This window comes from Saccostrea echinata, unplaced genomic scaffold (assembly GCF_033153115.1).
Source record: "Saccostrea echinata isolate AGI-Se365-2 ecotype Australia unplaced genomic scaffold, CSIRO_AGI_Sech_v1 ptg000054l, whole genome shotgun sequence".
Lineage (NCBI taxonomy): Eukaryota > Metazoa > Mollusca > Bivalvia > Ostreida > Ostreidae > Saccostrea > Saccostrea echinata.
This window is the reverse complement of record NW_026889803.1, coordinates 58,923,530-58,950,040: the sequence shown is the minus strand read 5'-3', so window position 1 is coordinate 58,950,040 and position 26,511 is coordinate 58,923,530. Positions and strand designations below refer to the sequence as shown.

The following is a 26,511-nucleotide window of genomic DNA, read 5'->3' as shown; positions in this document are numbered from 1 at the left end:
ATTATCACAAACAGTTTAGAGTGCAAGAAAATCAAGTCAACCTTGATACACGAATTTCCATGATTTTTCCATTCCTTATAATATTTGTTTATACCTTTCCTATGGTGTAGGCATGAATTATAACAATTATTACATTATAGATCCTCAACTGGTTGTGTTAGAGCTTGACAAATGCCCATCTGCAGCCCCCCTCCCCCCACACACACACACACATCTTTCATATTTGAGACATGATGCTCTGAAAATTGTTAGTTGATGTTTTCAAAAATTAAATAAAAATATCATATTAAACAATATGAATTTAGTCTTAACAACTTAATCTATACCAGATTAATTTTAAAATAGAAGACTGGCCATCAAATGAAATATGCTATAAACTGACCAGCAGTTCTTCTGTTTAATTCCCAAAGGATACAGATAAGAACTGCTTGATCAGATATGCTCTAGCAGAAATAATTGAGGCAGCTAGCCTTCCTACACTGAACTCATTAATTAATCTTTAAAGGCCGGATCTGACCTAGATAAATATCCACACGGACAGCAATTAAGCATATTAGGGAGCAGGTCACACCTCCCCACTGATAAGACTGCAGTGTAATGCTATTAATAGACAGCAGCATACCACTAACACGTGCTAAAACTAAGACAACAAAGACTGTGCAAATACATAAATGTTTTAATTATTTTTACGTTTAGAAAAGACATGTTTTATGTAACGCCTCCAAATGTTATTCCTGAACTGAAATTTTTGTTTTTTATAATTCTTTTTCCCAAGTTGCTTTCGTGGGGTTTTGGGGTTACGTGTATAGGTAATGGAAGTAATGTCTCTACCCACATTTTCATTCCAGTGACACGTTCCCAGGAATGCTCGCACTTTATACTGTTCACTGCCAAAAGCGATTCTTTTATCCTCATATATATTTAAAGTGTTATTAAAACTCTCAACAAAATAAGTATCACGTCCTAATCGAAAATCATCCGGATTTTTATAAATCACCGAATTAATTATCACACCGTTTAATAGTTTTTCAGGGTTTTGAATCACCACTCGGGAAGATTCGTAGTTTGGATCCACTTTACATCTTGAGGAAGGATGGCATCTTTCATGATTGTTTTTATAGTGGTCTACAATATTTTCCAACATCTCTCTGAGCGTACTTATGTCTCCACCGCAGTGCTTGATGGCCCAATAGAAATGTGTAGACATGGCCTCCGGTTTATCGTACAGCTCCTCGGACCACGTTTTACCTTCTCTGTACCGTGGTCCACTTGAAATGACAGACATGGCCTTCTTAATATTTTTTATGCCATGCCAAATGTCGTTTTGGTTGCAGGTAAATCCATTTTCACGTTCCCTGACTAGTTTGTTAATTGACATATTTCTGTCATGTGTGTGGACGTTGACAGAAACTTGTTTGTTGTCAAGATCCTCGTAAATTTTTTCAGTTCCAATTTTTTCATGTCTCTGGGTAACTGGATCGTCAGTGGTTGCAATGTGCACACAGTTGAGAACTTTGTGCGTTTTTTCACCTATTGCCACCACACTGGTGTCCTGGGCATTTTTCCGCCACCCATGCCGTGCGTCAGTTATGATATCAATTCCATCTAGATTGTCATATAGTCCAACTTCCTCTAGTAAAGCAGTGTTAATAGAATCTTCGTACTCTTGTTGGACAAATGTCTTGTACATTTTAAAAAACGAATTCCGTTTTTCTACAGAAAGTACACCGAATCCTGCTTCTCTGCAAAATCTAGAATAACAGGATGGTAGCATACCACTACACAAGAAAGCATGATTAATTTTTTCATTGATGAGATATTTCCCATTCGGAAGGTAGGGTGAAGATGCCCAAATATACCTGTGTTTAGACCGATCAGTTCTTGAACAACACAGTTTCAAAGAGGTGACATGTCCCCGTTTTGTTGCTTTTTTTACCTCCAATTTTCCTCCACAATGTTTTCCATGTACAGCAGCAACATCCATGAGTTTTTTCACGGAAGGCAACGATGTCACAAAGAAGTCCTGGTTAACCTGACTTCTCTTAACATTAATATAAGTTCCAGGTGTTTTTGGATGATCATCTTCAGTCACTGACTTCTTCCAGGTAGAAAGCAAATTTTCCATGATGTCGGCATTGTTAACAGGTCTACCTAGTTGTTTGACTAACATTTCCCTGACTTCCTGAAGATTTTGCAAGATGTTAATTTTCTTGTCTTCGTTAGCTGGTATTTCTAACTTAAAAGTTGGAGGATGCTTTCGTTTGTTTTCAGCCATGATATAATTTCTTAGTAATAATTAATAAAGCTTAGTTAATGACGATTATTCTTTGAATTTACTCCTGGTTGTATCTTATATAATATATCTAAACTATCTATACAACAGGGATCATATTTCAGTGGACTGTACCATTTTTGATAAGTTGTAATTAAAAAAAAATGACAACCAACAATTACCTTTTTGTGAATAATATTGTTATAAAGAACTATATACGGTATGGGCGTATTCCTGCCCCCATAATAGTCAAATTTTGAAAATCTCTTGAAATGAGAAAAAGTGTATATATTGTATAAAATAATCCAAATTAAGACAATATATTATGAAATTGGAAAAATTAGTTGGCTTTTCTTGTCTCTGTGACGTCACAAACTATTTGGATTTCCGTTATTTTTAAAAAAGAGGCCAAAATGCACAGAGTTTGTTCAATTTTGACTATAGTATTTATAGAGCGCAAGCTTGCTCAGGTACCATATTCACATATTTCATTGATATTATCATTCTACACATTATATCAAAAGATCTAGTCTGAGCAGACTTGCGCTCGATAATTTCCAATCAAAATAACGATGTAAAATACACTATTTTCTCTCAAAATCATTGCAATTTGGAATTTACGTCATTTTATTGATGTCATATCTAACTAATGATGTCATAGTTGATAAAAATATTTAATGCTTTGAAGTCTACAAATATCCACCTGGTTTAGAACATAATTAAAGATTTCTCCATCAAAGTTTTATTTTGGGGGCAGATACTGGCCACTACAGAATATAGTCCTTTAATAGCACTTCTAACTTTTATTTGATAAAATGATTTTAATAATTTTATGGGGAAGAATTATATTCATATTATAATAGAAATTGACACATGGTTGCCCCCACTACCCCTGTTTAGGTTTCAGATGGAATTGACCAACTTCCACAGGCACATGGAGGGACCACCCGCCAAATGTCAATAAATCAGCCTAGCTGTGATACAGAGAAGGATAAGAGGGCTCAGTGGGGAACATCCATAATATATGTGCATCAAAGAAATACAAGCAGTATCCAAAATATATACATATATATTTCTTAAAACCAGTCATCTACTTTTATAATTTCCAGTTTTATCAATAAATAGAGTTTATAGTAGATTAAATGAAATCCTGAGTCCCTTAAAATACCTCTCCCCTGAAAAACTTCCCTCCAAAACAAAACGCGGTCTCATTGTAGCAAAATGGAGGAACAAGAAGAGAAAAGTGTTATTTCATTGAGAGTTAATTCCGAACAAAGAGAAGCCATTATACAATTCTTTAATTTTAATAACTGGGATTTAGAAGAGATGAATGAAGATACAATTGAAAATGATAGAAATGAAGAGGAAGGCATGAATTTTGAAAGGACATACCTTATCCCGCAAAATGAAAACTGTGAGGAATGTCAGAATTGTTTATGTAAACCTTGCATAACTGACGAACGCAATAAACAAATGTGGTGGGCATCGGAGCCTGTGCCACCAAACACACGGAACAGTTCTCTTAGAAAAGAAAGGTACAAATTCTTTTGGACTATGCTCTTTCATAGAGGTGTGTTTTTGGATGAGAGATATATAGCGAAGAAAAGAACTGCTTTACTCAATGATCCAAGATTACGAAACGTTGTGTGCCCTCGTAGGGATATTTTACCAGAATGCGTTTTAGAACTTGTTAGGTATTGGTTTCCGAATCCAAAAAATAAGCCATACATGGGACATCGTTGGAACTAAAAAATATTTTGAAGATTTCTTTTTTAATAGTGTGACTTTATAATTATGATTTTATTGTTTTCATTTCCACTTGATTGTTTTCTGGGTCTAACCCTGCTGACAGCCACAGACACGTGTCACTCTGATATATATATGATAATCTTTGTTATCTCGCCGATGTGATGCTTCACTACAGTGACTAAAACAGCATGACTGACCCACAGTGATAATTGTTTACACTCTCTGTGTTCTAAGCATGGGCTTTGTTTCTAATTTACAACTTGATGAAAGGATAATAAAAAGTATTGAGGATTATTTTCGGAGTATTTTCGTCTTTTCTTTTGAGGTGAGAATATGGCGGCCATTAGCATGCGTCAATAGCGACGGGCATTTCCGGTGTAAATGTAAACATTCTAAAGCTGTCCATCAAACTCCAAAGAAGTTTGAAATTTCGATCGCCTCAGAATTTAAAATGAATATTATAGGCTGTATATATATTTTTTACTCTGTATTGTAAACACCCAAACACACTTGATAGCTTAGTTAGATTGCTCAACAACTTTCGGAAGATGTTTATTGACGGTATAGATATAATTTCAAAAAAATCTCCTGCGAAGTGAAAAGTGGCAAGAAAGTTGAAATTTCCTCCATTTTTCTCATTGGCTGTTATTTATACCCCAGACCCGCACTTTAACTGGATGCATGTCCACTCATTACTCCCAAGGGATGAATGGATCTGCGCTATCTGCTTTGTAGTGCAATTAAAATGCATATTTATGTCATACTGAAATTAAATTTGAAAACAAAGATTTTTTTAATTTGTTACAAAGATTTATAAAAAGAAAAAAAAATTTGTAATCTTGATGCAACGTTTTTAATAAGGTTTCTGCTTGACTCTTAGATTTGTAGGGACTATCTACCATAATTAAAACTTTTTTTTTTTGAAATACTTGATATTTTTTAGACTCAATGTCAGACTGGTTTTAAGCTGCAATTCATATGGACAACCGGCATGCTAATTCCAATATCACACCCCCCCCCCCCTTCCGAGTATAATTAGTTTTTAATTAATTAGTTTAATATAAGATATCAAATTAGTTTATTATACAATATCAAATTAGTTTTAATTGCTTTTCACCAAATTCATTTTAAAAGTTAGGCTAGCCCACAAAAACTATGTAATCCAACATGGCTGATTCCTCTGCCCAATTCCCAAGAGATATAGATAACACCTGCTTGATCAGAGATGCTCTACCAGTTAGCTCCTCACACTGAACTCATTAATTTCTCTTTAATTTGACATGCAATTTTCTGTTATCAAAATTCTCCTTGACCAGTGCTTGATAATTACACCCATGGGAGAGGTGGAATTTCTCTTGTAACATTATATTTGTTATAGATTGCTGTAAAGCATATAATGAAAAAAATAAGTATTTTCTTGATTTTAACATTTTTTTAATAAGGATACTGCAACACTTTTACATTTTTTGGAATTGTGTAATTTAATAGTAAAAAGACAGTTTTTTTTTTAAATTTCACTTAAATTAAAGGTCAAAGTGACCTTGAAATAGGTCGCGACACACCTTCTACCTAAGATGCATAGACTGGCCAAGTTTGATGATTCTAAGTTTAATAGTTTTCTAGTTATGAGCCGGACAGGATTTTTCTATATTTGGCCATAGCATCTTAATTAAAGGTCAGAACGACCTACTTTTCGTGCGCGACACACCTTCTACCCAAGAAGTATCAGCTGACAGAGTTTGATAATCCTAGGCCTAATAGTATTAAAGTTATGAGCCGGACACGAGAAAAGCTACCAGACAGACAGACGGACGGACATGAACGCCATAACATAATACGTCCCGTCTAAAGACATGCGTATAAAAATTTAAGAACATTACAGCATGTTTGGCATTTTACACATACTACTTGCAGAGAATCTAAAACTCAAGTGGCTGATGTGATTTAGGATCATACCTCCTTCAGCTCTGGGACTAGCGGAGTGTCATCAAAGTTGAGATAAGGGGTTATTGTCTTTTCACTGTGTACCAGAACACCATCTAAAAATTTCCTTGATACAACTGCTGTACTTGCCTGCAAAAGAAAAATTCTGAGAAGATTTCTCTCTGATACTCAATGAACATCAGAAATATAAAACTACTGCTTGGTGCATGTAGTTATTCATCTACTTTATACAAAAACACACAAAATGTGCACATAAGGCCAAAAAAAAAAAAAAACTTGGTTCTCAGGCCAGTTTTGTCAAAAATGTGGGAGGGAGGTTTTTTTTTTCTCCCTTTTTACCTCACAAAAACAGATGCAATTTTTTTTTTTATAGATTTCAAATCTTGCAATTTTAAATCAACAGTGCTTCAACATTGAGTGTAGAAATCAAGATTATATATTTCCTGCATTTCTTTCTCTATTCTATTGCATTTTCTACATCCGTGTAATGAAACCACAGCATCCTAACAACCATACATGTCTTAGACTTACAGAACCCGACACTTGTAGTGATGCATCTAATCTAAGAGTGTTTCAGCAGTATAAATAGTGGTTATGATTTTATTAAACATTGTCAAAATTATCAGTCTTTGGTTTACCCACACCAAATGAAATCAGCAAATCTTGCTGAAGCTTTTCTGGAAATGTCCAAGTTCCAAGGTTGAGGAAGCCATCTTTTATAGAGTTCTAGCATGAAACCTTCAGAAAACCCCCACTTTGTGCCATGGAAACATTACAGTCATTCCCTCACAAATTTGCACTGAAATCAATGCCATCATGACTATACTTAATCCTGAAGCCTTAACCAGTTAACTCGATGGCCATACTTGCATTTTTAACAAGGTCACTACTCTGGACAATCTTCATGCTTTTCAAATGTTTTACTGATGGGAGTATCTAATATGTGGTCGGGATTCTAGATTTTTTTTTTTTTTTTTTTTTTGCACCATATGAGCGCATGAGAGAAATTTTATTTTATTCATTTGAGGATAAGAATGGGTAATGTGCATTGTTAAATGAGATGTGGTTGGGCCTGAGAACAAGATATTAATTTTTTAAGGCCTTAAATAACCTTGAAAACTCTCTTCAATCTGTTTATCTTTAAAATTGTTATTATTCATGAACTTACAGATATCGGTTTTGCACCACCAGATAAGTTTGCCATGATTCTGAAATTGAGACAAAAGTATGATTATACTTCCATGACAAAAATTTTAAAGAATTTTTCAAGGAATGGGTGTTCTATGGATGAAAGTTACCAGGCTATTTATAACTAATCCTTAACCCCTAACAGTATAACTTTCCTAAAGTGTATGTCCAGGCAACATCTAACATTAGAGGGTGTAAAACATGTACTGTACATATACAATATAATTTACCTGTCACCCTGAATTTTGCTCATCATGTCAGTTCTACGATCAACATCTCCCCTGGAATCAGCAACCCTACTGTAGAAATAATTAAATGTTCAGTGATACCTCGGTATATTGCCAACTTTTGTCCAAGACAGATTTTGGCATTAAAGCGAGGGTGGCAATATAACGAATTCTGCTATAAATTACAATTCAGTGGGTTATCAAAACAAAATAAATAGATTACGTAATTTATTTCAGTTACACTCTATTTATGTCACATGTGTATAAGGGCAGTTGAAAAAAAGTCACTATTATTATTATTATTTTTTTTTTTTTTTTTTTTTTTTACAATATTTTGACTAAAAAGAAATAAAATATCAGAATATTGAACGCATCAATTTCCTTTCTTCATGCTCTAAGAATTGATGCCAAAAATGTCGGTGGCCGTTATAGCCTCTTGGTATAAAAAAGTGTTTGAGAATTATCATTAATTTCATCTGAATCGAAAGTAGATTATTTCACCGTCTCAAAAATTTCTGAATCAGTTAAAAAGTTCAGTTGGTAAAGCATCATGACTGACGAATGATAAGTCACATGTCAGAATACGTCAACCCGTTATATCAAACATGTATTTTCATGTTTGCTAGTACCTGTGTACTCTTCCGATTCTGTTTTGATATTTATCAATCAAACAATGCCCGACAATTAAAGAAAATTTCAGGGCTAACGGAATCCTTAATATTTTCACGTGTGGAATTATGGTAGTCTAAAAATAGATATGGGGTTTCCTTTTTGATCGATAGAATGGCTTCTTAATCTATGGGGACACAAATGAATTTTTGCATTTATTATGGTTTTGTGCATTATCCAATATAACCATTCTATCGATCAAAAAGGAAACCCCATATCTATTTTTAGACTACCATAATTCCGCACGTGAAAATATTAAGGATTCCATTGCTTATATTGATCGGCCATTTACGATCAAATAGATCGACTGTTGATCAATCTTTTTTTAAAAACACACGCCAAAGACTTTGCTAATTTTGAGTTTAATACAACGATTATTTTTAATTTAGCTGAATTCCTTGTCCAGGCAGTCACGCTTCACCGCAACCACTGTCAAAGCACGGGTGTGGTGTCCAAATTACCGACACGCACTATAGATAATTGGCATTGTTACCGAGGGTTTTCCTTATATAATTTGACCTTTTGTTTCCCAAAACCAGTGGCGGATGGCAATAAGCGGGGGTGGCAATATAACGGGTGTATTAACACAGGGTGAAATCCGTTCTTCGAGAATTCCTGGCAATAAGCGAGGGTGGCAATATAACGGAGTTATAGGTATGTACATGCATGTTTGAATGAGTCAGATTTTGAAATACTTACAAAAGATAACAATAAGTACTATTACAATACTTACAGATCTTTTATCTGGTCCCTTATATTTGTGACTGTGCTTTCTGGTTGTCTGACGTTTTCATTTGACAATGTTTCACTCAATGAGTTGACTACTTCTCCTGAAGATGATGACCCTATGTTTAGATTTTCTCCATCAATTCTCTTTGGCACTTGGAAATTCTTATTACAATCCATAGAAACAGATGAGGTATTTACAAATGGAGGTTCTTCCACAGATTGTTGTAATTTTTGTAAGGAGGAAGGGGTAAAAGTCCTAATGTTTTTCTGAACACTTTCCGAGGAAGACCCTTCTGTATGAACAGATCTATGGATGGCATTAGATGGATTTGATTTGAGCAATTCAGAGTCTGACACACTAGGTTGGGGGGTAGTGGAGGGCTGGGCAGCTATTAAACTGCTCATCAGTCTTCCCAGCATTCCATTCATTGGAGTGTGCAGAGATTTTATAGATGGTGCAGACATTACACTACCCTCGCCTGAACTGAGGGATTGAGAGCTACCCTGTTTCCGGCCTATAGACATTTTAAATTTTTGTTCAGTAGTTGATCTAGGTTTTTGATGCCTGTGAACAAAGGACAACATATGAGAATCCTCAGGATCGGCCGGAAGACTTTGAGAGCTGCTTCCATTATTTCTCCCTGTTGTCGTTTTACCTGAAGAGTTAGAGTCTTTTCTCACTAAGGATTCAGTGTCTTTTGAATTCTCAGTTTTACTCTTTCCTTTCCATTCCCTGAGCGTCTGGCCTAGTGAGAATCCTCGACCTAGCCCTGATCTACGGCTCTCCAGCACACTCCCTGATTTGGAGGACTCGGAATCAGTTCCTTGAGCTGTAGTCTGTGGTCCTGAGATAACCGAGTCAATGTCACTAGAACTAGGAGTTGTTTTAGATTTTAATTTCGATTTCTTTAGCTCCAGCCTGTTAAGCTCACCCTCTATTGTTAATGGTTGAGATCTGGTTTTATTGTCAGGCGGTGTTACATTCTGGACATCTAAAAAATTAATTCCACAGTTATCAGTTCAGTGCCCACTGTCCAATCTGACAACTGTGCAATCCGGCACACTGGACTTTCCGACCTCATATTTTATTCCCTAAAATTTCTTTAAATTTTATATAAAACAAAACACTGTATATTCCGACCACTGTACATTCCGAATTCCGGCGCTTTTTTGTCATCAAAACTAGATAATTACATTATGATTTCACCTGGGTAATCCGACATAATTACACGAGTGTTCCGTAATTAGCCGCAGGCCAGGTGACATGAATGTCCCGTTTGGCCACAAGATTAGAGAGTAGTTAATTACATGTAAGTTTGAAAGTGTATATGTAAGCGTTAAATGATCAGTTTTTTAATTAAAAAATTAGGCAATCAATTCTCTTTGTTGTTATCAGTTTTATTCTCGCATTTAAGAAATAGCATCTACGTGACAGAAAATAAAAAGAGTACATGATATTTTGATTACATTAAGATTTTTAGCTTGAAATTAAAATCAAACATGCAGTCAGTCCTTCATAAAGCCATGTCCCGAAAAAAAAAAGAGTACGGCGAATGTAACATGTAGACAATACACAAGTTGAATGGTACATCTTGTCTAAAAGAAAAAGTTTCATTTCAGGGTTAATATACACTGAATTAAGCAAGGCTGTGCACATAAAGGATTTACCGGAAGCAAAAATACCGCTTTAAGTTGCCCAATAAATTTTAAAATATTACGATTGTTTGATAAAAATCACAATGTTTTAGAGTTACATCCGGTTTGTATGAAAAGTCGCGTGACGGTATTAATAGCACAGTCTATGTTGAGCAGTAAACAGTGGAGAAAATTCGGAGAGAAATGTAGTGTAAAAAAAATAATAATACCACTGTATAAAGAAGGTACATGTAAACGAAATATTTACTTAACCATATACTGCTTTAGTAAAATGCTAAAAATTAAATTGCAACTTCTCGAAGCGATTGGCAGTTCCATCTGTTTTGTCCATTAAAAAAAACAAACATCGTATATTACTACAGAGTTTACTAATGCTCAAAGAAATGCTAATTAACGAAGGTATATTTTATACAACAAAAAAAACACACAATTATGCAAACATTTTGACAATTAAATACACGTGTACTCTAAACCTAATGAAAAATGGTTTTTGAAGTCATTTGACACCAATCATAACGCTCAGAAATATTCAACACTGGGTAATCCGACACACTGTCTAATCCGACATTGATTTTATTTCCCGCAGCATGTCAGATAAGACAGGTTTCACTGTATATATTTCCATTTCTATTTGTTTTCTCTGTGATAACTCTTTGAAAGTTAGTGGAGTTGATTTCTTGATCATTCTACCGGAATGAATTTCACCAAGCGAAAGGTCAGGGGCTAAGAAGGCCTAATATGCATGTAATTCTCGTGCAGCTGTCTTTGTGTCGGACGCTAAGGAGGCCTAATATGCATGTAAATCTCGTGCGGCTGCCTTTGTGTTTGACGTCAGTGGGCAGGGACTATTGAAATTGACATGTGAGGCCTCGTGTAACAGCTGTGTAATTTAATGCCCTGTTCACACGGAGAGTTTAATTCGCAGTAAATTAATGCGAAGTAAAATGATGCGAATTAAATTAATGCGAATTAAATTGCGTTCACACGACAGCTAATGCGAAGTAAACTAATGCGAATTATAATTTTATTTCTACAACAAGGCTATTCAGTGAGGCTATTATGACGTCAGTTACAAATCACGTCATATTGTGCACAGCAGATATATATATTTCACATAATGTCATAGTGCCTGTACACATTTTACAGGGTTCTCACTAGGATTTTGCTAACTTGAGTCCCAGGACTCAAGGTTTCTGAGAAGGTTGCGTCCCAGCTAAATTTGATGCGTCCCAGAAAAATTATGTTGAGTCCCAACTATAAATTATTGCAGTATCCTTCCATCCAAACATCAATAAAAATCTTTATCATTTTATCAGTTTGTTTACGCAGTATTAACATATTCAAGTATATAAACTGGTAATGCATTCAAGCTATATTCTAAAATACACGCGTAATCAATTGCCATAAAAATAACTTGGTGTTTATAAAGCTAAAAAATCAAGTACCCAGAAGTTGACTGTATACAATCACAGGTGTCATGTGCAATGAGGCGTAACTAATCCTGTCGGTCGTCTGCACTGGGTGAAATTCACGAGGTAATCAAGCCGCATTGTGTATACAAGCAGTAATTATGGTTTCTACATGTAGATAACACTCAAGATTCAAAAGTGTTTTTAAAAAAAAGCTGCAGTGTGTTTACAGCTGTCGGAGTTTGGCATGCGACACTATTATGACTATGGACTAATAAACATGAAATATCTTATGATCAATCCCTGTTTTAAAAAAAAAAGAGAAGTAAGTATAAGAAAAGTTGTTTCTTGGATAAACTTTATGATAGTTACAGGAAGGTTTCGATTAAATATTTCTTTGACAAATCCTAACATCTAAATTCCCCGTTTTCGAAATCACCCGAATTTTCTCGCTAACGAGGACGCGTCCGATCACGAGTCCGCGGACGCATCGTTTTAAAGAACCTTGCGTCCCAAGTAATTTTGCTGCGTCTAGGACGCAGATTCTTGCGTTAATGAGAACCCTGATTTTAGTGATTAACGTAATTTTCCTTTGTTTTCCACTCAAAATTGGCACAAGTACCTATATTTGACCATCGACATGTGGCCTGTGACTTAATTCTGCCCTTACGCATGCGTCAAAATTTAATTCGAATTAGCTTCGCTTAGCGTTCACACGGAGCTAATGCGAAGTAATTTAATGCGCAGTAAACTAATTCGAATTAAACTAATTCGCATTAAATTCTCCGTGTGAACGCGGATCAAATTTAATTCGCAGTAACTTACGTTTAATTCGAATTAAACTCTCCGTGTGAACAGGGCATAAATCTATTAGTCTGCATTTTTAAAATCTAAATTTACAATTTTATTTCACAATGAAATGGAAATATAAGGAATCACTGTCTAGTTAGTAGAGTATGCCAGGGACATCAACGATAGTTGGAAATGTGGGATAATTTATGCATAACGGGTTTCACCCGTTATGCAAATTATCCCACGTTTCAAACTATCGTTGATGCCATGGCCTACTTTACTAACTAGACAGTGATTCTTAAATCTACCTTCATCTTAATCCCTGAAAGGTGATATGAGGAAGGGGGCAATTCCAAGATTATAAGGTAATCTGCAATGTCTATTTAACATGACACTGAATGGGGAGGGATAAGTTATAATTACAAAGGATTTTTTTTGTTTCTAGCATTATTTAAACATAAGTATCCACAACTGATGTGGTTAATAACCTTGACAAGCAGGAAAAGCTGTTTATCCCCTTATCATTCCATTTTTAAATAAAAAGATGTTTATTTCTCAATGCAATGTGATGTTTTACAAATAGACTAGACTACACTCTGCTTGGGTGGGTAAAAATAATATAAACTTATTAAATGAGATCTTTACCTTCTGGATTTTTCCTTACAGCATACTTATTTCTCACAAGGTCATCATTAAAACACACTTCTCCATTCCTTAATTTGATGTACAGTATAACTTCAACTTTGTTCATGTCTGCATTCTTCACATCAACAAAATATTGTGCCGTGTCTAAAAAAAAATTTTTTAAATTGAAATTTGTCAAAACAGAATTAATCAGTCTGCATACTTACAATGTATATCAGAAAAATTCTACTAAACATTATACATGTAGAGTTTCAAAATCAAAACCGGATTTCAAACAGGAATATTTTTAATCTTGATACTTTCTATGATTTAATATCATAGTAAGAAATGATTTACTTTGAAGGCACTTCTTCATGTATTCTGTTGCTGATTCATCCCATGCTACACAAGGCCTGAAAATAAAGAAGTGTTTACATTCTAATCATAACATACTAACATTTTATAAATTCACTTCCCATTTTGTGGAACCCCTTAAGACAAGGGATATCCCCGCTGTAATTGTGGAACCCATTAAGACAAGGGATATCCCCACTGTAATTGTGGAACCCCTTAAGACAAGGAATATCCCTGCTGTAATTGTGGAACCCCTTAAGACAAGGGATATCCCCGCTGTAATTGTGGATACCCTTAAGACAAGGGATATCCCCAGTTATTGTAGAACCCTTTAAGACAAGGGATATCCCCACTGTTATTGTGGAACCCCTTAAGACAAGGGATATCCCCACTGTTATTGTGGAACCCCTTAAGACAAGGAATATCCCTGCTGTAATTGTGGAACCCCTTAAGACAAGGGATATCCCCGCTGTAATTGTGGAACCCATTAAGAAAAGGGATATCCCCACTGTTATTGTGGAACCCCTTAAGACAAGGAATATCCCTGCTGTAATTGTGGAACCCCTTAAGACAAGGGATATCCCCGTTGTAATTGTGGAACCCATTAAGACAAGGAATATCCCCAGTTATTGTAGAACCCTTTAGGACAAGGGATATCCCCACTGTTATTGTGGAACCCCTTAAGACAAGGGATATCCCCACTGTTATTGTGGAACCCCTTAAGACAAGGAATATCCCTCCTGTAATTGTGGAACCCCTTAAGACAAGGGATATCCCTGCTGTAATTGTGGAACCCATTAAGACAAGAAATATCCCTGCTGTAATTGTGGAACCTCTTAAGACAAGGAATATCCCTGCTGTAATTGGAGACCCTTAAGACAAGGAATATCCCCACTGTAATTGTGGAACTCCAAAAGACAAGGAATATCCCGCTGTAATTGTGGAACCCCTTAAGACAAGGGATATCCCCGCTGTAATTGTGGAGACCCTTAAGACAAGGGTTATCCCCATGTTATTGTAGAATTCCTTAAGACAACGGATATCCCCCTGTTATTGTGGAACCCCTTAAGACAAGGGATATCCCCACTGTTATTGTGGAACCCCTTAAGACAAGGAATATCCCTCCTGTAAATGTGAAACCCCTTAAGACAAGGGATATCCCTGCTGTAATTGTGGATTCCCTTAAGACATGGAAGATCCCTGCTGTAATTGTGGAACCTCTTAAGACAAGGGATATCCCCGCTGTAATTGGAGACCCTTAAGACAAGGGATACCCCCACTGTAATTGTGGAACCCCTAAAGACAAGGAATATCCCTGCTGTGATTGTGGAACCCCTTAAGACAAGGGATATCCCCACTGTAATTGTGGAGACCCTTAAGACAAGGGTTATCCCCATGTTACTGCAGAACCCCTTAAGACAAGGGATATCCCCACTGTTATTGTGGAACTTCTTAAGACAAGGGATATCCCCACTGTTATTGTGGAACCCCTTAAGACAAGGAATATCCCTGCTGTAATTGTGGAACCCCTTAAGACAAGGGATATCCCCGCTGTAATTGTGGAGCCCCTTAAGACAAGGGATATCCCTGCTGTAATTCTGAAACCCCTTAAGACAAGGGATATCCCTGTTGTAACTTACTCCATGTGACAGGACAGGTCCTCCTGGAGGGCCATGGTCTGGGCCTGTATACCATACAGACTGTAACACTTCACCTGGTACGGTACAGACAGATGGCTCTGGTTAGCTTTCCGCAACCTTCAGAGAAGATACTAGTTTAATTTCGCTTCACTTAATTATCAAAAGACACTTTATCTTAAAGTTTTTAAAATAACTCTTACCACTGGAAGGGAATCATTTCCATAGTTCCAAAATCAAGAAGAAAACACCTATAAAACAGAGATATGCAGAAAAATGAGGGATGAAATTAATGCAGTACAAATGAAAGAAAAAATAAGCAAGCTCATATACCCCACGCTCCCCCAAAACTCGACAATGCAACACGTAATGAATGACACAGTGCATTTTAAATACAAAGTATGACTCAAAAAGGGCCATTACTTGCAAAAAATCATCACAGCAAAACTTCTTGCATGTAAGGACATTCATATCTTTGTATGTTACAAATTTAATTGGGCTGAAGTTTCTAGATAAATAATGGAATCAAAATTTCTTGGTAATATACAAATCTATACATTATGTCTGAAATACCTACAAAGTTTTAGGAAATTCAGTGCAGGAGTTATGCTGACAAATTGTTATTTAAATTCCTCAGTGATTTCGATTTGTTAATGAGTGTAAGTCCATGTCCAGCACATGACAATTTACACATTTAAATAATTGATGGAAACAAAATTATGATGTAGTCATATGAATTTGTTTAAATACTGTAAATATGAAATTATTTAAGGAAAAGCACTGATTTGAAAGGGGGGGGGGGGGGGGGAGAACTATCCAAGATTTTGTGTGTGTGTGTGTGTGTGTTAAATCATTAATATTTTGAACTCATAATCAATAGCAGTCTTTTAAGGTCATAAAAAATATTTCACATAAAATTTCATTAAAAAAGCTGATTCAAGTGGATTTCCTTATTATCTAGCTGGAAAGTTTCTTCAATAATAGGCAAAACTCTTCGGGCAAAAATAATGGAATCAGATTTTCCTGGTAATATGCACATCTACACACTGTGTACTAAATATCTGCAAAGTTTGACCAAATTCTGTGCTTTAAGTGGTTTAAGAGGAGTTGCGCTGACAAACTGTTCATCTCTATATTCAAGATATGGCCAAAAATCTAAGTTGAAAAGTGCCGAAATTCCCAGAAAAATAACAGAATCGAAATTTCCCAGTAATATGCATATCTACACACTGTGTACTAAATATCTGCAAAGTTTGACCAAATTCTGTGCAGCGGTTTAAGAGGAGTTGTGCTGACAAACTGTTCATCTCTATATTCAAGATATGGCCAAAAATCTAAGTTGAAAAGTGCCAAAATTCCCAGAAAAAATTAAGGAATTGGAATTTCCTGGTAATATGCACATCTACACATTGTGTACTAAATATCTGCAAAGTTTGACCAAATTCTGTGCTGCGGTTTATGAGGAGTTGCGCTGACAAACAGTTCATCTCTATATTCAAGATATGGCCAAAAGTCCAAGTTGAAAAGTGCAAATTTCCCAGAAAAAATAAAGGAATCGGAATTTCCTGGTAATATGCAAATCTACACATTGTGACCTAAATATCTGCAAATTTTGACGAAATTCTGTGCAGCATTTTATGAGGAGTTGCGCTGACAAAAAAACAGGACTGACGAACTGACTGACGGACAGGTCAAAAACATTATACCCCCAACTTTTTGCATGGGGTATAATAAAAGCAACCTTAAATTGGCATCTAAGATCACCTAAACACAAAGCACATAAAAATGTCATGTAGTAACTCAAAGATGTGATGTTGTTCATGAAATAGTTACAGTGCCTTGTGATCTCTCTACACTTACTTCGCCTTGTGACCTCTCTTCACTAACTTTGCCTTGTGACCTCTCTACACTTACTTTGCCTTATGACCTCTCTGCACTTACTTTGCCTTGTGACCTCTCTACACTTACTTTGCCTTGTGACCTATCTACACTTAATTTGCCTTATGACCTCTCTACAATTACTTTGCTTTGTGACTTCTATGCTATTTATTTTGCCCTGTGATCCCTATTTATTTTGCCCTGTGACCTCTCTGTACTTACTTAGCCTCATGACCCCTCTGTCTTCTGTATATTTCTTCCACTCTCACCCTACACCACTTGTCTCCAGCTTTTCCAATACACACCTCATTCTGAAAAACAAAGTAAATATCATATTTGCTATTCCTCAACCTTCACAAGATCAAACATTTGATTTATGATGTCCCCTGTTTCCAGATAAACATTCTATAAAAAACAATCCTCTGTGACATAACACTTACATTTGCTGGCTGATACAGACTACAGCTTTGGGGATTTTCATACTGCTTATTCAAATTATGTTCAAACTGATTAAAGACAACTCTCTCCGACGAGGACTCTTTCACTTCCCGGCCATAAAACAGCCCCGGACTCCGTACCTGAAAAAAAAAAAATATAAAAACAGCCCTGTTCCCAGCCTGAAAATAACATTTACCCAAAGGATAGAGACTGTATGTGGCAAAAAAAAAAGGAGTAAAATTTCCTTGCATACAAAACTTTAAATGTACATTTTTTTTTCACTTTTAGAACTATTTCTGTACATTTACATTTAAATTACTAATTTTGTCCATAAAGTGATTAGAAGCGTCTAGATTTCCTAGGCTTGACTGTGACAGATAAAATTTAATTTTACTTGTTTGTTTTGTTTGAACCTACCTCAAAGATTTCTATCTGTATGCCAGGCATTCTGTAGGTCCTTCATTTCCCTGTAAAGGATACATGTACCTTTATATTGCAAGTTTTCAGTATACAACCCCTAAGCTATGATGTTTCAACAGCTCAACTATGATGTCACCTATGACACTCCCTCAAAGTATAATGAAAAGACAGAAGCAAAGGGAAAATCAAAAGAAAAGGCTCATCTCTCCAAATCAACCTGGAAAAAATGGACGTTTACAAAATCACAAGGGCAGGTAAATTGTATCTGTTTTCTGTTGATTGAAATCATGTTGATGACTGACAGACACATCAACATTTAGGAAAAAACAAAACCATGACAATTAAATAAATTAATGCTTTTGAGTCCATAAAAAGGTGCTGAAGTGGGTGGGGTATTTTTCCAAGATGACAACTTTCATCCCTTGTAGAGTTTATCATGTTTATAGCTCAGTGGTACCTTTTTTTAAGGATAGTATTTCTTGTCTGAAAGTGTCAGAATCTTTATTGTAACAACTTTTTAAGTGTATTTAAAGTAGATTCAAAATTTTATTGATTTATTTTACTTTAACAATCCAGAAGACAAGCCCCTATGCACAAGATGGCCTACAATTACCAAAACAATGGAAATACAATTTTGCTTGCTTTTTGTAAATATATAGCTAATTCAAGCTATATAGCTAAATCAAGAGATTGTGCTGGACCTCTTCAAGACATAACTAACCTGTGCATTCTTGTAAACTGGTAACCAATGGAAGAATTTTTTTTAACCCAGAAGATGAAGCAAATAAACGGCCTTTGTTATTTGGGCTACCTCATCAATAATTTTATTTAATATTCTGAATATCATTGTTTACACAGGATGTATTAATGCGGCAAAGGATACACTAATTTTGTCTACTATGCAGTATTCAACTTCAAAGGAGCATGGCATCAGCCAAGACATAACTAACCTGTGCATTCTTGTAAACTGGTAACCAATGGAAGAATTTTTTAACCCAGAAGATGAAGCAAATAAACGGCCTTTGTTATTTGGGCTACCTCATCAATAATTTTATTTAATATTCTGAATATCATTGTTTACACAGGATGTATTAATGCGGAAAGGGATACACTAATTTTGTCAATTATGCAGTATTCAACTTAAATGGAGCATGGCATCAGTTTGGTACAAGAAAACAAGCATATAATGCTTTTAAAATATACTTTCCTGTTACCTTGATTATAAAACAGGGTGTCGGAAACTATATTCTAAGCGATTTATCCAAAATATTTCTACATTTTTGCTTGTTTTCCTCACAGCTTCTTCCCACGTTTTCTATAGTTGTTACTAATTACACAAAACCCCTCAAAACCTATCCATATCAAAAAAAAACTTTGATAAATAAAAGTACCTGCAAGATTAGAAAATGTATATGTAGAAAAAATATTAGAACTCAATTATAAATGATGTTACACGGCTTTAACACATATCTATATTTTTTACTACATTTTTTTTGTCAGAACAATTTTTCGTTAAATAGTAGGCCTAGTTCAATTTGTGCAAGGTGCGAGGTATTCCGCATAGTTTCGCATTTGGAAGACATCGGCACTCTAAGCACGTGGGTTGGTGGGATAACAAAGTTTCAGTTTGGAAATCGTTTTCTGCTTACCCCAGAATGACGAATGTTGGCAAATCTTCTCTTTCCAAGAATGTCTTGCAAATGAAGGTTTAAATTTTTGTGATTTTACAAATGTCAATAGATCTATTAGATCTTAGAAGTGATTATTAAACTGCATGCTTTCACAAAAAATATCTCAAGAAGATGGTAATACGATAACCGAGAGCTCATATATTTGTATCAGGTAAAGTAGCCTCAGGCTGTAAGATAAAATCCAGTACTGAAGACTCATATTCATAAGGTACTGTACAGTATCAATATCCTCAGGTTTTGATAGTGACACAAGAAGTAATACTTACTACAGGGCACAAGTAAATGTTCATGTATAAAATGTGAATTTAGCGCTTGGTTTGATTCTATCATATAAAATTAAATTTAAAGTCTAATTTAAATTTATACCAGTAAAATGTGTTTATGGATGACCCTCTATTTCAAAGACTTTGCATCTACAAACTACATACTATCAGTAGGAAATGAAGAGTAAGAGAGCCCGGAACATTAACTAGTGTATACAAATTGACTTCTCTCTAACAGGGTTATCCCTAAGAATTGAAATAGAAGGAGACATTAAAAAAGTAGAAGGGGGTCAGAGGTTCCTCCTCTAACAGCAGCTTGAGGAGGAATACCAGACTAACAGGGGGATAATGGCATTATATGTGGGGAAATTACCCGACCCCCAGGTCTTAGGGACAACCCTGCTCTAGATATAGTAGATTGGGTTACAAATGATAACAATTTTAAAATAAGAAACGGAAGAAATTATAAAAAAAAATATCGTCTTGAGACATACAAAATAGAGTTGGCATTGATTAACGTACACCCTACTTGCAGAGAAGAGGACTTTTGAGCCCTCTTTGATAAAAGGGTAGGAAAACAACATTAAGATGGTTAGTGGAGATGGTTATAGCAATCAAAAAATTGCAATCAAAACAATATTTCCATTTTCTCTGAAAAAAATACAAAAAAATGAAGTTTTTATATTGGTCTTTTAATGCAGAAATCATGAAAATAGAGATGCTTTAAACATTCATTTATACTAGATTCTACAACACTCTTCACTCCTGTTCTTGTTATTTGTTTCATTTTGCTTGTATTTTACTTTTGTTAATATCACCCCCCCCCCCCCCCAATCCCCCACTGCAGGTGCTCCTTAGCCTTAGGTGGCATTGAACTGATCTGTAGCAAGTAACTTAAAGTTTAATCTATATAGGATACAGAAGAGTTATTGTTGTAAAATTTTATAGTTCATGCAGAGAAGTGCTCTACAGATAGAAAAAGAGAAAACAGAAGAGGAGAAACAGAAAGTCATAGATGATGAACATTGGGTCCTAGATTTACCTGAAACAGAACAGAAAGAGTAAGTCTGACCACATTGGTATGGTCTATGAGAAGCTTGGTCATGAAAAGTTCTGAGATGTTCATTTCCACCACTTCATACTTTATTCTTACAAGCTGTACTGGGATAAACATAGGAGTAGGAGTATTTAAAAGATCTGAAGCAAAACAAACACAAATAATTTTTTGGGGGAGGGGGGGGGTGATATTATTTGGGAATATTTGTTTCAGTTAACATTATGTATAACATGTATAATTTTTCGTTTTAGATGCAAATACATTATTGAAGGAAATATTGCCCATATTGAAAATCTGCAGTTTGGAAGATTTTCATTTAATGGCTGTAACCCAGAGGTTGAGGTAAGTACAACAGTACAGTGTACACTAGAATGCAATACATATAGATAATTATAGAGTGTATGAAGGGCAATTAACATTTTTAATGGCATATTTGTTTGTTAAAGATCAAGGTTCACTTAGGGCCTTTTCTGGCCCTGTGAATTTCAGAAAAACTGAAACTGCTTGGTTTTAGTTAACAATGCATTAAATATCATTTAGACCTTTGGTGACTGCATTTCTATCAAAAATGATGTGATTTTCTGGCTAGTCAATGCATTATGACATCATGAAATGCATCATTTTCCTCATATCCTGAAAAATTCTACAAAAACAGTTAATTTTTAAAGCTATTTTTCGATATTTAATATAGAGCGCAACCTCTGATCTAAAATATGCAACTATTAAATGATGGAACTATTTCTGAGGATTACAAAACATGTTTTATTTTTTAGATCAGAGGCTGCGCTCATATTATTTCTCTTCTGTGAAAGTACTCAAATATACTTGTTTACCTTAAAAATTCAAGAACATTGCAATTCCATGAAGCCTGTTATCCAAGACCTTGGCTTTAAGAAGAAAATTTTTAATAGGAAATGAAAGCACTAAGTATCTACTTTATCTTGATGTTTAAAATGGGACATAAAGTGTTAATCAATAAATAGGTATATCTACAGGGCCATTTTATGCATAAAGTGAACTTAGCTCTTTGGATTTAAGTAATAATAATAAACCTTGTATGTTTCTGACTATTTTGTAATAGAGCAATCAGCCAGTATAAGCTTATGCTGATCAGTGTGTTTGATTAGCAATGCATGAATAAAAAAAAACAGATTAAGGTATGGAGTAAGAAATTGTTCTGCATTTGGTAGATAACTGGTTAATTGCTAAGTACCTAAGGTAAATGTTTTGTTTACAGAAGTTGATGAAAATCCATAATACAGAGAGAGAGCTGGAGGAGGCAGCAGCAAGAGAGGCTCAGAACTCGGTCAATGATCAGGAGATGGCGCAGAGGTAAGCTCAGAACTCGGTCAATGACCAGGAGATGGCACAGAGGTAAGCTCAAAACTTAGTCAGTGAGCAGGAGATGGTGCAGAGAAAAGCTCAAAAGTCAGTCAGTGAGCAGGAGATGGCACAGAGGTAAGCTCAAAACTCAGTCAGTGAGCAGGAGATGGCAAAGAGGTAACCTCAAGACTCAGTCAATGACCAGGAGATGGTGCAGAGTTAAGCTCAGAACTCAGTCAGTGACCAGGAGATGGTGCAGAGGTAAGCTCAGAACTCACTCAATGGCCAGGAGATGGTGCAGATTTAAGCTCAGAACTCACTCAACGGCCAGGAGATGGTGCAGAGTTAAGCTCAGAACTCAGTCAATGACCAGGAGATGGTGCAGAGATAAGCTCAGAACTCAGTCAATGACCAGGAGATGGCTCAGAGGTAAGCTCAGAACTCAGTCAATGATCAGGTGATGGCACAGAGGTAAGCTCAGAACTCAGTCAGTGACCAGGAGATGGCACAGAGGTAAGGTCAGAACTCAGTCAATGACCAGGAGATGGCACGGTGCTAAGCTCTGAACTCAGTCAGTGACCAGGAGATGGCACGGAGGTAAGGTCAGAACTCAGTCAATGATCAGGAGATGGTGCAGAGGTAAGCTCAGAACTCAGTCAATGATCAGGAGATGGTGCAGAGGTAAGCTCAGAACTCAGTCAATGACCAGGTGATGGTGCAGAGGTAAGCTCAGAACTCAGTCAATGACCAGGAGATGGTGCAGGAGTAAGCTCAGAACTCAGTCAATGACCTGGAAATGGCACAGAGGTAAGCTCAGAACTCAGTCAGTGGCCAGGAGATGGTGCAGGAGTAAGCTCAGAACTCAGTCAATGGCCAGGAGATGGCACAGAGGTAAGCTCAGAACTCTGTCAATGGCCAGGAGATGGTGCAGAGGTAAGCTCAGAACTCGGTCATTGACCAGGAGATGGCACAGAGGTAAGCTCAGAACTCAGTCAGTTACCAGGAGATGGCACAGAGGTAAGCTCAGAACTCAGTCAACGATCAGGAGATGGCACAGAGGTAAGCTCAGAACTCAGTCAGTGACCAGGAGATGGCACAGAGGTAAGGTCAGAACTCAGTCAATGACCAGGAGATGGCTCGGTGCTAAGCTCAGAACTCAGTCAATGATCAGGAGATGGCACAGAGGTAAGCACAGAACTTAGTCAGTGACCAGGAGATGGCACAGAACTTAGTTAATGACCAGGAGATATTGCAGAGGTATCACAAAAATCATACTATAAATATACTTATATTAAAGATCTCCACCATCATGTGATATCATAGGTTTTTGCAAAATTTTTCATGACTGCAACTTTGTATCCAGTAGAAATATATCTTTTGTAGTAATGTTTTTCAATTGGTATGGTAAAAAATATGGTTTAGTTAACATACCAGTAAAAACTTGAATATATTCATTTATAGATACAAGTCTTTATCACAAACCATTGCCAAAAAATTTGCCAAGAAGAGGAAACGAGCGGAGATTGATGAGTCTTTTGATAAGGAGAGTTCTCATGTAACTGTTGATGAGGAAACATTAAAAAAGGGAAAAAAGAAGTCCTCTAAAAGAAAATTCCTGAAGCCAAAAGATGACTGAAATGAAAACCACGTTAATTGTCTGCAGTATAACCACAGATCTATCAGAGTTGAGTACAAGTTTGCAGACCTAGTGGGCCTGATAGATTGATCACTGGGATTTTTGGTTATTGTCAGAACAAGTTTCCTCCAAAAGGAAGATTGTGGCGTAAGTTATTTCCCTTTGATGGCAGCAGACTATGCTATTTACATGAATGATGACCCAAAGTTGATAAAATTAGATTTCAAAACAAAAGTGAATGTACAATGTCAAGTTAACATTTCAAAAAGTTAAGTTAAGAAGGCTATTTAATGACCTTTTTCTACACATCACCTTACTGTAAATCACAAAGGTGTGTATGCATATTGAATAATGTGTGACATTAAAAAATATGGCATATTGTGAAAGGGTGGATTTGAACTTTTAGAATTTAATGTATTAAAATCATTTTTATGCCCCCCTTTGAAGAAGGAAGGGCATATTGCTTTGCTGCTGTTTGTAGGTCTGTCTGTCTGTTGCTCTACCAACAGTTTCCATTCATCTTCTTTGCAGAGATTGCAAATACTGAAATGAAAATTGGTATACAGATATATCATAAAAATATCTAGGTCAAGTTCTGTTTCGGGTAGGATCGAACGATTTTTGACAGAGTTATGCCCCTTGGTGTTTGAAAAATTCCAATTATTTGCAGTTTCCGTTCATTTTCATTGCAGAGGTTGCACATACTGATATGAAATTTGCTATACAGATTTATCATAAGTATATCTAGGATAAATTGTGTTTTGATTATGATCAAGCAATTTTTGACAGAATTATGCTCCTTGGACTGAGGAAAATGCCAATTATTTGCAGTTTCCATCCATTTTCTTTGCAGAGGTTGCAAATACTGAAATGAAAATTGGTATACAGATTTATCATAAAAATATCTAGGTCAAGTTCTGTTTTGGGTAGGATCGAACAATTTTTGACAGAGTTATGCCCCTTGGACTCAGAAATTTTCAATTATTGGGGGGGGGGGGGGGGGTAGGGGGGCATCAGTGTTTCACAAACATCTCGTTTAAAAATATTTTTTTGACCAGCAATACTTCACTGTAGTGTCATATTATTCTGACACCATGTTGATATTTCATTGTCAGTAGAAAGATGAGTACTGTAATATATAAATTGTTAATACAAGAGGCTGTGGATACTAGATATTTATCACTTAGTATCAAATGCTTTTATTCAATGAAGATTATATATATATTTGTACACATATATGTATTTTCAAATATTTTTAATCTATTGAATAAGCATGAAATGAATCATGTGTCTCTTTGATTAAAATGTTGTCTCTACATGTATACTGATAAAAATATATATCTACATACTTGTAATGAGGAAATGTATGTTGTTAATGTTGATGTATTGTTAAGTTTTATTTAATAAAAAAAACATGTGGAAAATCAGCTGCTGATCTGATATTATAATCTAGAAATTCAGAATCAAATTATCTTACAGTAAATGCATAAAACAGTCTCACATATTGATTGCCTTTGCTTTAAAGGGAGGCAACTGTAGAGTTATCATATAGTCAAAGAATTGCTCTCCCAGAAAACTGGACATATATTGAAAAATGAGTTCATTTTAGCTCAGAAAACTAGAAATATATTGAAAAATGAGTTCATTTTAGCCCAGAAAACTGACATATGGAATAAAAGTTCATTTCAGCCCAGAAAATTGGACATATGGAAAAATGGGTCAAGTACAAACAAAACACAAATGCTATGCATACTCAGATCTTCTAATTGATAGCAAAAGCTTATCAGGATCATCTTGATGTATTAGGATCATCTTGATGTATTATATTTTCTTCTTGTTGCTGGGCATTGAATTTCTGAGGTCACCACTAAGACTTACTAGTAATGATTTAGTGGATAAATAGTTCAATCTTCCTAGTTTTGAATCATCTTGAATTTTAAAGGTAACAAGTAGACAAGAGACCTCAGAAAATTTGTTGCTGCATTTACAAATTCCTGACATTTATAAATTCTTGCTGTGTACAGACCACAGATTCATATTCTATTACTGTGTGCCAAAGGTTAATTATTGAATAGTATGTACAGTTGTCAGTCATGATAAAGCTATTTCTTCTGTTCCGCTGGCTTACCAATTCCAGTCCTGTTTATTCTTTACTTTTCAGCTGATGGTCATTGCATGATGAGACGGAAAATATTTACGTCTACATGTAAAGGAGGGTCAGTACTTTAACACAGTGCTCTCCTCAGTATGAGGTTTTGGTGCTAAAAGATTGACACATTTTAATGTTTCTTGACAATTTAATGTTTTAAATTCTCTAAAATTAATACAGCAACAAAATATGACACCATTACTGTAACTACATAAAGTATAAAAATACAAACTTCTGAAGAAAAAAAAAACATAAATTGTAAATGGTGTGATATATAAGGTTTTCCTATTAATGATAAACCTACAAACAAAAGTCACATATTAAATGCATTTCTAGGTACATTTTTGCATCACAATCTAGTCATCTTTTTAATGATTGTAAATGTACAATGATGTGTATACATTTA

The 26,511-nt window shown here is 35.6% G+C and overlaps 2 protein-coding genes across 3 annotated transcripts in view; one reads left to right on the top strand and one right to left on the bottom strand.

Annotated features, from left to right (window-relative positions):
- LOC133172285 (putative ATP-dependent RNA helicase TDRD12) overlaps positions 1 to 19,234 on the bottom strand; it is a 47,029-nt gene extending 27,795 nt beyond the window's left edge. For both annotated transcript variants that reach the window (XM_061307141.1, XM_061307142.1), the window contains exons 1-12: positions 19,201 to 19,234; positions 17,984 to 18,033; positions 17,569 to 17,706; positions 17,351 to 17,439; positions 15,454 to 15,501; positions 15,254 to 15,370; positions 13,617 to 13,672; positions 13,281 to 13,424; positions 8,783 to 9,770; positions 7,384 to 7,452; positions 7,134 to 7,173; positions 5,978 to 6,094 (exon numbers count right to left, since the gene is read on the bottom strand). In XM_061307141.1, coding sequence (XP_061163125.1) covers positions 5,978 to 6,094; positions 7,134 to 7,173; positions 7,384 to 7,452; positions 8,783 to 9,770; positions 13,281 to 13,424; positions 13,617 to 13,672; positions 15,254 to 15,370; positions 15,454 to 15,501; positions 17,351 to 17,439; positions 17,569 to 17,706; positions 17,984 to 18,013 — 1,836 coding nt within the window. In that variant the 5' untranslated portion in view covers positions 18,014 to 18,033; positions 19,201 to 19,234. The remainder of the gene's footprint in view (positions 1 to 5,977; positions 6,095 to 7,133; positions 7,174 to 7,383; positions 7,453 to 8,782; positions 9,771 to 13,280; positions 13,425 to 13,616; positions 13,673 to 15,253; positions 15,371 to 15,453; positions 15,502 to 17,350; positions 17,440 to 17,568; positions 17,707 to 17,983; positions 18,034 to 19,200) is intronic.
- Positions 19,235 to 19,618: 384 nt separating this feature from the next.
- On the top strand, positions 19,619 to 24,929 carry LOC133205797 (M-phase phosphoprotein 6-like). Its single transcript, XM_061341676.1, has 5 exons — positions 19,619 to 19,692; positions 20,889 to 21,001; positions 21,249 to 21,339; positions 22,235 to 22,329; positions 23,782 to 24,929. The coding sequence occupies exons 1-5, from the start codon at positions 19,642 to 19,644 to the stop codon at positions 23,954 to 23,956; spliced, it is 525 nt and encodes a 174-aa protein (XP_061197660.1). The 5' UTR covers positions 19,619 to 19,641; the 3' UTR covers positions 23,957 to 24,929.
- The last annotated feature ends 1,582 nt before the right edge of the window (positions 24,930 to 26,511 follow it).